The sequence below is a fragment of the Tupaia chinensis genome, unplaced genomic scaffold (assembly GCF_000334495.1).
Source record: "Tupaia chinensis unplaced genomic scaffold, TupChi_1.0 Scaffold000173_1, whole genome shotgun sequence".
Classification (NCBI taxonomy): Eukaryota; Metazoa; Chordata; class Mammalia; order Scandentia; family Tupaiidae; genus Tupaia; species Tupaia belangeri.
The window spans coordinates 1,387,366-1,403,921 of record NW_006159648.1 but is presented as its reverse complement, the minus strand read 5'-3'; the positions used below and the strand labels follow the sequence as shown (position 1 = coordinate 1,403,921).

General features: G+C 38.1%; 1 protein-coding gene across 10 annotated transcripts in view; it reads right to left on the bottom strand.

Moving 5' to 3' along the window:
* ADGRL3 (adhesion G protein-coupled receptor L3) overlaps window positions 1–16,340 on the bottom strand; it is a 609,531-nt gene extending 593,191 nt beyond the window's left edge. For all 10 annotated transcript variants that reach the window (XM_006146256.3, XM_006146257.3, XM_014586938.2 and 7 more), the window contains exon 1: window positions 16,184–16,340. In XM_006146256.3, coding sequence (XP_006146318.1) covers window positions 16,184–16,238 — 55 coding nt within the window. In that variant the 5' untranslated portion in view covers window positions 16,239–16,340. The remainder of the gene's footprint in view (window positions 1–16,183) is intronic.
* Window positions 16,341–16,556: the final 216 nt, after the last annotated feature.

Below are 16,556 nucleotides of genomic sequence, written 5' to 3'. Positions count from 1 at the left end.
CCTACAGAAAAGTCTTAAGTGTAGCACCCTGCTAAAAAAGTCTCCCAAGCTTTATGTAAAGAAGTTATAATCAGAATTTCATCATTTTCTAATATCACTCTTCCCATGTTACTAATAATTTGTGTGTGTATGTGTGTGTATCTATTTATATAAAATTAACTTTCATATTTCCCTTCTACTCAATGAAAATGCTCATAAAATTTTGCATTTCATTTTCATTTCAAGGTCTCAGCAAATACAATATTGCTTTCTTCACTAAATAAAGATTTCTACAATTTTACTTCTTTTATTACATTCTATCTCCATCTTAAATGCTATTTTGATTGCTTTATTTCCAATTTGAATCACAGGCCTGCTAAATAATGCAAATGCTCTCTGTAGGTTATGAAAACGTCTATGGGACAACCCCCACAAGACCGTTAAGAAATTTAGATTTGAATTTCTCTAACAAGTATGTGAAATATGTCATTTCATTATTAGATTGGTGGTGCCGATTCTACTTTTTCACCTTAAAATGACTAATACTACTACATAGGACTCATTGATGAATATTCACTAAGCTATTGCAGGCAAAACTGTTCAACTCACTGGAAAGTACGATGTAAATGCTGGATATTATATTGAAATAGTTACAACAGCAAATGGTTAATATCAAATGTCTAATCCTATTTCAGTGCAACATATATATGGGAATACTTCAAAGAAGTCTATAGAGCAATGGAATTAGAGAGCAATTTTATTTTGGTGCACAACATTTTGAAATCCATGCATAGTTTTTCATAATATATATTTTCTTTCCTTTTTTTTTTTTTTAAGAACTTTTTGCCTTATGGCATGTGTTTTGGGGAGAGGAGTCAGAGACAGTGAGAAGTGAGAAAACATCCCCTCAGGGGTAATGGCCACACCACAATCCTTTCTCCTCCATTCTCCTCCTGGGATCTTGGGCACACACACACATAAGGTGTGAGTTTCAAGTCACTGCCAACAGGACTTAAACAGTGGTTGGTCATACGGGAGTCCAGTGACATAACTGTCACGCCCTCTGCTAGCCCCCATAATACATGTTTTCTATGAACTATTTAAAGACTCTTCATATGGGAGTAGGGGGAAACTGAGGCAAGACAGTGGGAGTCTATTACTTTCATTTTCTTGTAAATGAAGGCACTTTTTCCAATTGCACTTCTTCCTGCACACCTGAAAGCTCTATTTCCCCAACACCTTCTCTTTGGGCACAGAAAAAGTAACTTCTTTCCCCATTTCTTCCTAAGTCATATGCCATAACTGCTTTTTTTTTTTTTTAAAGACTAGGTACTAATCTCCAACAATAGTCATAAATTTTCCAATTCGATGACCTAACTAAGGCTATCATCAGGTGGGAAGGGCAATACGAAAGTTCTAACAAAAAAAAAGAAAATTGTTTCAGTGACAGATCTTTTAAGAAAATAGCTCAGTATCGGGACTAGTAGTTAGTGTAATGGCTATGTCGCTGGACTCCCACGTAGTTGACCGCGGTTCGAGTCCCGGACCCGGTGGCTTAAACTCACGCCGGGCGCGTGTGCGTGCGTGCCCAAGATCCTGAGAGGAGAACGGAGAAGAAGGGATTGTGGCGTGGCCATCCCCCCGGGGGGTGATTTCCTGCTTTCTGTCTCTCTGTCTGACTGGCGAGCGCACGCACCCTATAGCAAAAACCTCTCCAAAAAAAAAAAAAGAAAGAAAAAGAAAGAAAATAGCTCAATATCAAGATATTGTCCACTTGGGCATGGTGGCACCCGCCCTATGGCAAGATATTGTCCTCTTGTGAAGAAGCAACTTTCCTAAGATATTTGGATATTTTCAATATAATGCAACAGGTTTAATCCCTGGACTGAAGTAAGTGCATGGAATGTTGTCCTGCTCTATATAGGTAAGCGAAACGCTTAGATGGGCTCCCTCGCCCTTTTCCTCTACAATATAGCTTGCTACAGTAAAATGAAACTGATAAACATTTGCCAGAAGACTGAGCAAGGAAATCATAAACGCTGAGACATGCTGAGCACAGCGAGAGTAGTCAAACATGTGAACACACCAAAAGGGAAATAATTTATACTTCTTAAAAAAATGGGGGGGGGGAACCAGCAGTTAGCGTAATGGCTATGTCGCTGGACTCCCACGTAGTCGATCGTGGTTCGCGTCCTGGACCCGGTGACTTAAAACTCACGCCAGGCGCGTGTGCGTGCGTGCCCAAGATCCCGAGAGGAGAATGGAGAAGGGACTGCGGCGTGACCATCCTCCCTGGGGGGTGATTTCTCGCTTTCTGTCTCTATGTCTCTCTCTGTCTGTCTGGCGAGCGCATGTGCCATATAGCAAAAACCTCTCCAAAAAAAAAAAAATTGCTTATTATACACGTCTAAACAAACGTGGGGGGGGGGACCCAGCAGTTAGCGTAATGGCTGTATCACTGGACTCTCACGTACTCTATCGTGGTTCGAGTCCTAGACCTGGTGACTTAAACTCACACCAGGCACATGTGCGTACATGTCCAAGATCCTGAGAGGAGAACAGAGAAGGGATTGTGGCATGGCCATCCCCCTGGGGGATGATTCCTTGCTTTCTGTCAGTCTCTCTGTCTTTCTGGCAAGAGCATGCGCCCTATAATAATAATCTCTCCAAAAAAAAAAAAAAGAACCAACTTCTAAAAGTTCTTTTTTAAAATTTTTATTTTCCTTCTTTCTTTTGGAGGGGCAGGAGGGCACTACCAGCCTCCTAGCCAGCCACAAGCACGGAACATAAAGTTGTGCTCAGCATGGTCAGGGCAACCCAGGATCCCAACCTGGGCCCCATATATGGCTCCTGTTTCACACAGCAGGGCCCCACCACCTGCATCACCACGGCTAATATAAAGATGATATTTTAGCTGGCTTTCCAATCTAGCACTTTATATATCCTATCAATAGAGGAAAACTTGTGACTACTTCATTCTAACAGTTGCCTGAATTGTACTCTCATGCTATCAACACCTGAACAATTTGGGAAATTGAGTAAACCCAGCATAAGCTTCCTGCTAGGGACTTCAATGATTAAAAACTGGTTTTTCACAAAGACTGATTTTCTTCATTCCAATGAAATAAAATACATATTATATATCTCAATCGTCACAAGAGTGACACTTGATAGTAAGTTTTCTTTTCTAACTAAAAGTCCCTGCCTCTTTGTAAACACAATACAAAAGGATTTACATTCACAGGAACAAAAATAAAGCTTTGACATTTATTATTTGGATAATAATTAGGCTTTTCTTTTACCTCTCTCTTCAAAAATACTCATTTTTTTTAATAATATAAAAGTGGTGCATTCAGAATACTGTAATGCAAATTCTTTCTATACAACTCTTTTTTTTTCTTTTTTTGGAGAGGTTTTTGCTATAGGGGGCGTGTGCTCACCAGACAGAGAGAGACAGAGAGACAAAAAGCAAGAAATCGTCCCCCAGGTGGGATGACCATGCCGTAATCCCTTCTCCTCCATTCTCCTCTCAGAATCTTGGGCACGCACGCACACGTGCCCGGCGTGAGTTTTAAGCCACCGGGGCCAGGATGGGAACCACGGTCGACTACGTAGGAGTCCTGCAACATAGCGATTACGCTAACTGCTGGTCCCTCTTAGTTTTAAAGAGGGCTTGCTCCATAGCCAGATGGTTAAAAAAATAAAAGAACCAACTCTTTCTTAATCAAACTGCCAGTTATACTTGTGTGGGCATAATGAACAAAATTAAATACATATTTTGACAGAGATCTGTCTCGTTAGGAAGGTCTGTCTCCCAAGTCTATGTTAATCATAACTGTCATCTCTGAAGATAGTTGAGAAAATGGAGAACTTTTTTTTTCTATCTTTCTATGGTAGTAAGAAATTTTTATCACCATCCTTCCTCAACTCACGCACACAAAATGAATGTCAAAATGCCCGATAACAAAATAGCAGATGTGTGGGACCAGCAGTTGGCATACTGGCTATGTGCTGGACTCCCATGTGGTCGACCACAGTTCAAGTCCCAGACCTGGTGGCTTAAACTCAGGCCGCATGCGTGTATGCACGCGTGCCCAAGATACCGAAAGGAGAACTGAGGAGAAGGGATTGCAACGTAGCCATCCCCCTTGGGGGGATGAGGGTGTGCAGTGATTTCTTGCTTTCTGTCTCTCTGTCTCTCTCTGTCTTTCTGGTGGGCGTTTGAGCCCCATAGCAAAAACCTATCCCCCCCCCCCAAAAAAAAACAGCAAATGTGTTAATAGGCTCAAATGTTGTTGGGAGTATATACAAAGAGTGTGATTATTATTGGATACCCACTTTTTTTTTTATAGTTGGTTTTGCTGTAGTGTGTGTGCACTTGACAAGAGAGAAAAACAGAGAGATCATCCCCCGGGGGGTATGGCCACACTGCAATTCCTTCTCCAATAGTCTCCTCTTAGGATTTTGGGCACACTTATACACACGCCATGCATGATTTTTAAGCAACTAGGTATAAGACTTAGACCCATTATTGGCAATCCAGGATACAGCACCTTAATACCCATAACACCTGCTGGCCCTGGACACCTACTTCTAAAAACTAAAACTGTATTTTTTTCATTTAAGTTTTTTCAGAGAGAGATTTTTGCTATAGGGTATGTGCACTCACCAGAGACAGACAGAAAGTGAGAAATCACCCCCCAGGGGGAATGGCCACACTGCAATTCCTTCTCCTCCATTCTCCTCTTGGGATCTTGGGCACACACGTACACGTGCCCAGTGTGAGTTTTAAGCCACTGGAGCGGGGACTCAAACTGCGGTCGACTTCGTGGGAGTCCACCGACATAACCATTACACTACCTGCAGGTCCTGATACTGTGTATTTTTTCTGTTTGCAAGAGGCACAACATAAAGCCTGCCAATAAGAGCCTGTAACCTGTAAAGTATCTGGGCCATCGTAGTCATCCCAACCTCCAGTTATTGTGAATAAACTGGAAGGCCTCCTTTTCAACAATCGGGTAGTGTTCCCTGGAGGAAGCGCATCATACCCCCCATGTTTCCTGAGAAATGATTTCTTTGTCTTCATTAATAAGTATGTGCCCATAAGGCATGCATAGCCTTACCAACTTCACTATGAAAAAGGGGTGGAGGGGAGAGAACAAAAAAATCCCTGCTAAATAGTCCACACAATTGTTGACTTACAGGGAGAATGACAGAAGAGTTCTAATTCAGGTAGTGTTTATGATAACTACTTTTGTGGTATCTTTAACAGCTTGGGGAAAATCAGTAATGTGTAAACGCAGACTGTTCTTTTTATAATACAGAGGTTTTTTCACCTACAAGCTCTAATCATATCTGCATCTCTTTTCCTCGTGTCATCGGTTCTTCTCTAATGCAACAACCAAATCAATCTGTTTTAAAGACATCTGAGTCCAAGAAGAATGTAACACTGCATAATGCTATTTTAATTCTGCATATTATTTTTCTTTCATTTCATCAAAACCATGATTTCTCTAATTTACCTCACTGAATTTACCCCATGTAACTTCATAAGAAACTAATGATATCAAAGTGAGGGTCTAACTGTCACTCACTATTCAACTTTTTCAAAATTGGAAAGAATAAGTGATGACAGGAAATTTCATTTGGCTTACGGTCTAATTAAAAACGACAGACATGCACTCCGAATAGCTTTTCAACACCCTTCACCATTTTTTTTTTTCAAATGCTGATCTAAGCTTAAGATGTTCATTAGTAACTCATTAAAGACTTAGTTACAGTCCAGTGGGCGAGTCCTGAATATAATGATGGAATGTGTGTACGAATGTATAGACTCACAATTAGAGAAACTGTCACATTTGCGGATTAAGGGTACACAATGCAGTCTTTGAAAAAGACTATGGAAAGTAAGTGACCCCGAGATGGTGTTGTATTTTAAGTTTTGCTTACTATCCAGGTCATTTGTTTTTTAGTTCTAACTCCAAAAGGTATGTTTTAATGATCCCATTCTCTCAGGATTAAATGTGTGAGGTTTTATTATACCAGGCCCTTTCTCTACATTGCTTTATTTAACCATCACACTATAACAAAGTAGGCCTAATTTTCCGTAAGAGCAGGCTATGTTAACAGGCTCAAAGAAGGAAACTGTGATTTAAATTGACTAAGGTCTTGTATCTTGGAAGTAACAGAAATGGAATTAGATCTAAAGTTTGAGATCATTCTACTTCATTCAATTGGACCATGCAAACTAGAATTCTAAAGCATTTAGATTAGACAATGTTGTAAACTTCAGTTTGTGGGTTCATGTAAATAATACAACACTTTCTAAATCTGCTGACATCATGCTCCATGGTTCCCTAAAACCCCTGGAGCTGCCCAGTATCAACATTTATAAATTGCTCATTTTATTTACTTAGCTCTCCCCTAATCATTTCTTGCCAAATGGTAAACCGTCATATCGGATAAGCCCAATGAACTATATTAGTACGACTTTGATAGAATTCTTGCCATAGTAAGCCTCAGATTCTAGGCTGATTTCCATCTTCTTGTTTGTTCACTTAAAGATGCAGTGTGGGCCAGCCAGTGGTATGGTGGTAAGGCAGCAGGATCCCACATGGCTGATGGCCTGGTTCGAGTCCCAGACCCGGTGGCATGAAAAACCCACTGGATATGTGGGATTCCATACCCAAAAATCCCAAAAGGAGAAATGGAGAAGAAGGGATTGTGGCATGACCATCCACCATGGAGGGGTGCCTTATACAGGGTGCAAGTGATGGCACACTTTAGGAAGTTAAAAAAAAATCAATGTGAGTTCAGAGGCTACTAATATACACTATGTAGATCTGACAGAGAGATAAAAAGTTACAGCATGCATAATTTCCTTAACACATACTAAAGAGTCATTCAGTAGTTTGCAGTACATATTAGAGAATAAACGTTTATAAAAATAGGAGCCAGCAGTTGGCATAATGGCTGTGTTGCTGGACTCCCATGTAGTTGACCACGGTTTGAGTCCCGGACCTGGTGGCTTAAACCTGTGTGCATGCGTGTCCAATATCCCAAGAGGAGAATGGAGGGGAAGGGATTGTGGCATGGCCATCCCCCCTGGGGGGTGATTTCTCACTTTCTGTCTCTCTGTCTCTCTCTGTCATCCTGGCGAGTGCATGCACCCTATAGCAAAAACCGCTCAAAAAAAAAAATCCAGTATTTAAATTTTAATTTTAGTAAAGAAACCAAAAAACCTAAATAAGAGTATTTGTAAAATTCTGGAGGAACAAGAATTTAGACTGGGTTCAAACTGGAAACTTTCTGTGCCTCTGTGATTATAGTTTCCTGTTCTTTCTCATTTTCTTAGGTAAGAGTAATTGGAAACTAATAGGAGGACCTAATAAATTACTTAGCAAATTTCTCCATAATTTGCCTTTATGTAGTTCTGCTATCAAAATGAAGGCTCCATCATTGCTATTGATGAGTCTCTCTTATCAACACAAATACCTGAATTAATGAATTACTTTCAGAAATCAAATATGGAGGGAAAGGGTAGGTGGGAGATAAGGAGGGGAAAATGATATGTGATTCCAAATAAGTAAGATAGGTAAGATTTAAGTAGCTAAATTGAGGCAAAATGCCTCTCTTAGAAAATGCAGCCCAGGCCTGCAAGGGGCCTGGTGGTTAGGTGAGCTGCATCCCACATGGCCAACTCTGCAATTCAATTACAGATCTGGAGGCTTCAGAAACATGCCAAGCACATGTGTATGTGTGCCCAAATTTCCAAAAGGAGGGAGGAATAGAGGAAAAGGGATTGAGGCATAACCATGTCCCTTGTGGCAGGGAAGGGAATTCTTGCCACCCCCACCCCAGAGTGCACGCACCCTCTGGGAAATAAAATTTTAAAAAAGGAAAGAAAAGAAAATGTAGTCTAAAGAACCCTTACATTTAAGTGTCTCTCTCTCTCTCTTTTTTTTTTTTTTTTTTTTTTTTTTGCTAAATGAGTTTTGCTGTGTGGCACATGAGCTTGCCAGAGAGACAGAAAGTGAGAAATCACTCCCCCCAGGGGGGATGGTGATGCTGCAATCCTTTATCCTCCATTCTTCTCTTGAGATTTTGGACATGCACACACATGCGCCTGGCATGAGTTTTAAACTGACAGGTCCAAGACTTGAACCCTGGTCAACTCCATAGGAGTTTAGCAACATAACCATTACACCATCTGCTGGTCCCTAAATGTCTTCTAATAATGATACCTCTGGTCTAAAAGTGATATTTCTATAAAGAACACTTACAAGGCCAGCAGGTGGCATGTGGTCTGAGTGACCAGACCTAGCAACGTGCTTTCTCTTTTTCTCTTTCTCTCTCTCCCCCCACCCCACACTTCCTTGGTCAAACTTAAATAAATAAAGTGAAATAATTCTTTAAAAAAAAAGAAGACTCATAACTTGATAATAAAAAGATAACATAATTAAAAATAAAGAATACACTGAATAGTATTTCTCCAAGTAAAATATACAGGCGGCCAAGGTGTAGATAGACGCTCAACCTCATTTTGCATCAGAGAAATGTGAGTCAAAACCACAATGAGAAATTACTTCTCTCCTAGCATGGCTGAAATAAAAGGACAGGAAATATGAGCATAGGAAGAAATGAAAACCCTCAATTACTGTTTCCCACATAAAACTTTGCATCCACTTTGGAAATCGATTTAGCATTTCCTCAGCCTAATAAGCAAAGAGTTTACCATCTGACTCACAATTCGAATCTTAGGTGTATACCCAAGAGAAGCAAAAAGATGTCCAAAACATGTCTGATACGGATTTCTATAGTGGCACCATTCATAATCATCAAAGAGTGGAAATAACCTCAATTTCCACCAACTGGGAAATAAAATGGTCCATTCATATAGTGGGATACTGTGCAATTAAAAACTGAATTAGAATCTCCTGTATTTGGGACATGGGTTACTTTTTGAAACATTATGTTGAGTGAAAGAAGCCAGACCCATAAAAATGTCACATATTACACAATTCTATTTATAGAAAATGTCCCAAAGAGGCAAGTCCATAGAGACAGAAAGCAGACAAGGGTTGCTAAGGGTTGGGATGGGGGACCAGGTGGGACTGCTAATAAGTAGGAAGTATTTTGGGGGTACTGATAATATTACAATTGACTGGGCTGATGGCTGCACAATTGCTCATGGAATAAAATCCACTGAACTGTACACTTTAAATGGGTGAGTTTTATGGTCTGTGAAATCTATCTCAACAAAGCTATTAAAAAGATCGTCCATTATACATTAAAATATATTGCTGCAATAGATACAGTTGTCTCTCTTTTTTAAAACCACATGGTATCTTTTGCAAATGAATGTCTCCTTTATCAAAAGGAGACTCTATTTCTTCAGATACCTTTGTAGGTATGGCCATTAGACTGTGTTTTATAAACAGAAATGAGAGCAGAAGCAAAGGGTAGGGTATTAAGCCTACCTATAGGAACCTTCTGTTAGAACCCCCACCATGCCCTGCCCCTTCCTGTGAACTACAATGGCCATGACCATCAGAAGGACTTTGGAAGTCTTCAAGAATTAAGACTGGGACTTTGAAGAACATCTGATCCATTACCTCACCCTCCAACATCTTAACCAGAAATATCACTTGGGGGACCAGCAGTTGGCGTAATGGCTATGTCACTGGGCTCCCACGTAGTTGACCACGGTTCGTGTCCTAGACCCGGTGGCTTAAAACTCACACCGGGCGCATGTGCGAGCATGCCCAAGATCCTGAGAGGAGAATGGAGAAGGGATTGTGGCATGGCCATTCCCCCCCTGGGGGGTGATTTCTCGCTTTCTGTCTCTCTGTTTCTCTCTGTCTATCTGGCGAGCACACCCGCCCTATGGCAAAAACCTCTCCAAAAAAAAAAGAAATATCACTTGGAATGTTTCATGAAAAAGAAACTTCTTTTATCTTTTTTAGGGTTTTGCCACAGGACACGTGTGATTGCTGAAGAGAGACAAAGAGAGGAAAAGCGAGAAATCATTCCCCCCCCAGTGGGGGATGGCCACACTGTAATCCCTTTGCCCCCGTTCTCCTGGGATTTTGGACAGGCAAGCACACATGCCCAGTGTGATTGTTCAAGCTGTGAGGTCCAGGACTCAAACCATAGTCACTCACAGCCATGGAGAAGTCCAGTGCCTTAACCACCAGTCACCTGCTGGCCCCAAGAAACTATTCTCTTGATGCCATTAGTAATTTTGTAGACTTCCTATGGCCTCAGCCTAGTGAAATTACCTAACACTCTTCTTCTTTCAGAAGTTTTATAGTCTATAACTTGAAACACACGCGCACGCACACACACACACACACACACACACACACACACACAAAGCGGTTTAAGCCTGTTTGACTACTTGTTATCCTAGACACCTGATTTTCTGAAGAGCCATTTCTGTCATTTTGCAAAACAAAGATCAACTGCACTGTAGTCCCAGGGATCTCATTGTAAAAACTGATCAACAGGCCTTATTATTTGGGGGTTTTACTTTCAATTACCATAGTTTTATAATACGTATTTTATGTTAAGTTAAGCAAAAGCCTTCCTAGAATTCTTTTTCACTTTGCTTTTTAAGTGTTTCTCATTTAATGCTAACACCAAGAAGAAAACACACAACGACTTTACAATATAAATTCAAATATTTTAAAATTCACTCAGCAGTAAGTGTATAACATCTACCTTATGGCGATAATTCACCTCCAGGTTGAAAAAATTTTAAAAATAATAAAATGAAGCATTCCAAACCCCTCAAATACTCACAATATATAAAATCTAAACATAGGACAATACTATTTTATGGTAATGTGTACATATTACCCAAGGGCACCAAAACAACAAAATTCACAGAGAAAATGTTTTAAAGTACAAAGGTCTTATGAGAATACTTTTTCAATCGCCAACCTGCATATGGGATGTTTGAGAAGGGTGTTAGACAAATTCTTACAAAACAAAGCTATCAGTCATGCATTTGTTTGTTTACATGGTGATATTAGGGACTGTGCAATTAACTTCGGAAATAGGCATTTTGAAATCTGGCACCAACGGGCTAATGTGGATGGTGTTGGATGTGTTACCAATAACGTCCATACATCATCGCCACGACACAGATTTTTCTGTCTAAATCGCTTGACCATAAAAATAGCTATACGACTGCAAAAATTACAAATTACCTCAGCTGGCAAACATTATAAACATTTCAAGGATGATTAATTTCTCAAAATACCAAAGGTAAGCAGGCTTTAGTCTGTCACAACTAATAGACATGTCTTCATTGAAAGAATTTACAGGTTGAGTATCCCTCACCAAAATGCCAGAGACGAGAGTGGTTTAGGTTTTAATTTTTTTTTTTCTATTTTGGAATATTTGACCATACATAATGAGATATCTTGGGAATGCAATCCAAGGTGAAACACAAAATTCATTTAGGTTCATATACTCTGTATAGATGTAGCCTGAAGGCAATTCATGCACCACCTTTACATTACAGAGTCTAGACTGAGACCTGTTACGTGAGGTCAGGTGTGTATTTTCCACTTGTGGCATTATGTCATCTGTTTCTCAAAAGGTTTTGAATTTTGGATCATTTTGGTTTTGGATTCTCTGATTAAGGATATTCAACCTGGATACCTAATTTGTTAGGCAATAAAATGAAATTTAGTACTTTTTCAAGATTCATATTTTATTCAGAAATTTTAAAATATATGGGCATGTTTTAAGCCACTGACACATTAAGAAGTATTATAACTACAAAAAATAGACTGCTAGTACTATGAAAATTACATGAATACAGATAAACACTATGTATATGCATCTGACCATTGCTTTGTCCCTACTAAGAACTGTTCATAATAAATAAATTACTCAAGGTAACAGAGAGCTGATTAGCCATAAATTCACGAATCTATAAATACATACATAACTGTAACAACAATAAAAAAGGTTTACAAAGTAAGCATGCAAAAGGTGCTTCTACAAGATATTTTTTAAATCCTGTTGTTTTCTGAGGAGATGTTACTAAAACATACTGCTCCCCTTAACTCATAGTAGGTGTGAATGGTCCTGATTTCTACCTTTCTTCATTGGAACGTGGTTTAATTAAGCAGAAATATAGTGGAAATATTTATGCACCATAATCACCTTCTGAACTCCCAATCCTTTGGGGCTTAGGTGAAGTTAACTTTCAGGAAAAGACCCTCTAGCCCAAGGTCTCACACTGCACCTTGATATTTTTTCACTGACAGATTGAGCCCAGGTCCCACGTTATCGCTGGGTTATTGTTCTCCAATTTCCTTCTTTTCCCTTGATCCCAACCATACCAACAACAAAAGGAATCCTTTATCTTTGTGTAACCAACAGTGGGGCCCAGCAAAGAACCAGCCATCTGCCTTGGCTGGTTTTCCTTACTCTGCCAGGTCTTACTACATTATAGATAAGGGTGTTATAGCTCTATAGGAAAGGGACACAGTTATGGGAAACAGAAAAAGAGAAATACAAAGAAATACACAAAGACATAGAATATGGACAGATAAACATAAAACCAGAGACATTTCCGAATTTTAAAAATTGTGCATATGTGTGTGCTTATGCAATGAGCTTAGTTTCTGATTGAATCTATGTAAAGATCTCATAAATATATTAATACATCACTGATGATTATATACTAACAATTAGGGTGAGTTAAGCATTCCTACGTATTAGCAAAAGATTTTAATTATTAAGATTTATAATAATTTTGTTTAGATTCTAATATTAACAAATATCTAACAAAACTGGAATACTGAGGTTTAAGTAGAAAAGATTCCTTTCCATTTTCAGAATAAGGATAATTATGCATTTTCCTTACCTAATGCTCAGAGGTTTAGCTCTATTTCAAGATAAGGAATAGGATTATTTTTTTATTGGAGCATTTACCAAATGCCAAGCATTATGTTAGAAGTTATACATATATTATCCTATCCATTTCTTAAAATAATCCTGCAAGGAATAAATGTTCATTCTTGCAGAGGAAAAATAGCCTTACAAATGTTTAAGTTACTGTAAGCTCCTTGAGGAAAGAAATACAAGTCTTTCGTTCACTGCCATACTCAGCATCTTGTAGTTTTCTGGGTTGTAGTGGGTGATAAATGATATTATTAACTAGTTTACTAAGAAACAGGGTCACAGAGCTAGTAGGTGAAAGAACTGGAATTGTATCTCAGATTTGCAAATTTCAAAACCCAGTTTGCCCTAGCCCAAGACCATGGAAGAGTCAGGTAGTTAGCACTGGGAGAATTGAGAAGAGATACGAGATAGAGATGAATGGCGTCCATAGTAATTGAATATCTACTGGCAATAAGACAAGAGCTCAAGAAGCTGGGTTCTTGATTTAAAAATCATCCTAGGTCACGTAATAGCTGTGTAACCTGAGTTCACCTACTCTAACTAAATACCCTCATTTTTTATCTATAAAAACATAATGATGATAATAACAACAGATGATAATAATAAATCCATGAAATAGTTCTAAGGATTAACTGAACCAACACATCTAAAGTTCATGGCTCTAAAATCAGTAGTATTCATTATTATTTGCTCTTGGAAAGGAACAGCAATCCAGGTCATGACCCAGAAAACTTCATTCCCAGTGGTCAGGATGGCAAATAAAAGGCAGGCATCTCCACAAACAGCAGGCGAGGAGTTACCGCCAGAGGATGTTGAAAAGAAAAGGACTTCTCTAACTGCAGCATAGGTTCTATCTCAGTCATCTAAGGTTTCCAGTTTTGCACTATTCCTTTAAGCCAGGATTGATGGGAACGCTAAAAATTCCTGTCCTATTATATTTCAGCCCTTGATCAAAGGTGCATTCCTCTATTATAAGCACATCCAGTTGCAAAAGTCTGTTTATAAAGTCCTTCATTCACAAGTCAAAGGTGGTGTCACAAAGGCAAAAGAGAAGGCCTTCTATAGAAGGCAGACAAAACTAATACTTTTTCTATGGTGCAAAGGTTTAGAACACCATAGACGATAATAAGGATCCAATTTATAAGCATAATGCTTCCGTATTATTTTGTCTCTTATGGTTTAAAACCCCAAGGTCATATTAATTAGTACATGTAGAAAGGAAAGAATGACTTTCGTTTTTAGTTCAAAATAATTTTATAGCCCAGGTCAATCTTTCTAAGTGGCTTATCACTGTGTTAGGGGTTTTTAAAAGCTTCAAAGCTACTTTGAGAGATTCTGTGTGTTCAATACAATCTACAAGGTTTCAAACCAAGACCTACAAACTATGGCTTCGCAATCATTGCATTGATATATATAGCAAGGGGCAGTTGGGGAAGAATGGAAATTTTAGCTTTGAGAAGGGGATCTTTCTTAGAGTGTTTATTTCTACGTTTAACCTATCTTCCTCGAAAGGGTAATTTTAGACTGATCTTTTAAACATGAATTGTGTGCGTGTGTGTATAATTTTTTCTCTTAGTATCAACACCAGATAAAACAGCTTGTAATTTTTTTTTCTTAGCATCAACATCAGGTGAAAGAGTTTTGATGGCCAAATAATTCCTGTTTGTTATAATTTACTGAAACGAAAAAAAGCCAGAGGGATTGATCCTATGATGAAGGAAATTAACGTGTTTGAGCACTGTTTGTCACGCATAATGTTGAATTCTTTACAAACGCTATTTATTTAATCCTCAAAATAGCCTTCTGCGGGAGGTATTTTTACAATATTAAAAATCTGATTTGAATAACCATTAGTTACAGGTTAAAACAGTTGTTTAAAGTGATATCATTATTTTATTGTCCCATCTCATGGTATGTTATATGTGCCCATATATGTGAATGTATAAGATGCTGCATCAGGATATGAATTAAGAAAACATTTTGAAATATTTCACAAATTTGCATGGTGGTTATATAGGTAAGATTTTACTTTCCCTTAAAGACAACATCGCCAGTTTATATATTATAGTAATTTGGTAGAACTAAATACGGAAAACCAAGGGAACTTTAGAGGAAAAACTTACAACAGGCATAATTTTTTTTAATCCAGTTTTTATTGTAGCAGAATGCATTTCGTGTTGAAACTTAGGAACATAAGCCAAATTTGGAAGTGCATTACTGATGAACTACAATGGGCTTCTCTAGTCAATTAAAACCCAAAAGTGAACTGAAGGAGGCTAAAAATTCCTCTCAGCTGCTTGTTTCACTGTAATATTCTGAGACCTCTTAAGCACTGAAAAATACAGCTGTGTCTTTTTTTTTCTACTATAATTACCATAAATATATGAAATAGTGACTACATTACAACAGTTTTGTCTTAGTGCAAAACCGATGGTAATTGTTAGAAAACTAAGTTGTGCAAGTGGAACATAGAAACTTTAACTTACCAGGTTTTTTTTGAAAGATTCAGTGAATATTGCATTAAGTTGTACAAAATATAAATGCCTTGCTTACCCACTGAATAATTATATCTTTGATTACATTTTCAAAAGTATATCATTACTAACTATATTTGTGCTGTAAATACCAGGATGTCTAAGTGAAGAGAGTCAGTCTATAAGTCTATTATTATGAAGATATTAGTATGTATTTATAAAATTACCTTTCTTTCTAAAAAGTGAAAACATATACACATATTATTTTGTCACTGGCTTCAGTAAGTTTTTCATTTGTTGCCATTTTACTTTTATTCTTTCATTTTAAAAGTTTTCCTCGAAAGACATATGACAAAAACAATTTTCCTTTAATGAGAGATTGTTTGCATTTTGTGCAGTCAAGATTATATAGAGTAGTAAACACTCAAAAAATATATAACTTGCTTTGGGAAAGCAGATCTTTTTGGAGATTTCTATAAATAAAGTTAGATAAAAAAATTATGATCAATGATATAATTAATAATTTGGCTAATTTTTTCATAAGTGTGGTAAAAACCAAGAGGAAATCGTTCAACAGTTCTTTAAAAACCCTTCGGTTGTAAGTACATTTCAATAGGCACTTTGAGAAGTCCAATTGAATGATTAGTACAGCTTAAAGCATAGACTATGGTCTTCTAACATATTCATATTACTATATGGTAAATAAGGGTTACGAAACCTCATTGCACAGATTTCAAAGACAGGCTCCGGGGTGTGCAATTGGGATGACCTGAAGCACCGCACAGAAAGCCAACTAAAGTTCTTACCATGAGCGACAGGAGCCAAGAGCACCATGACGATTAGGAGCTGTGATGGCCACATGGCTGTGCACGCGGACGTGAAAGTTCCTCAAGAGCAAGTGTTTCAAACGTGACAAAAATAAGTGTACTCCTGGTAAGTCTTCTGTTTTCCAAGACCACTGATTTTTTTACCAAAAAAAAAAAAAAAATTAAAAAAGACTCAAAAAGCAAAACAAAAATGTCTCAAAAACAGAAATGCCAATATCCCAAATATGAGACCTGGAAAAGAAAAAAAAAGAAAAACATGGGTTATCAAATCCAGGTTTTTTTTTTTTGAGTTATTTACTTCATTTTATTTATCATTATTATTATTATTTATTTAAAAACTTTGCTATAAGGC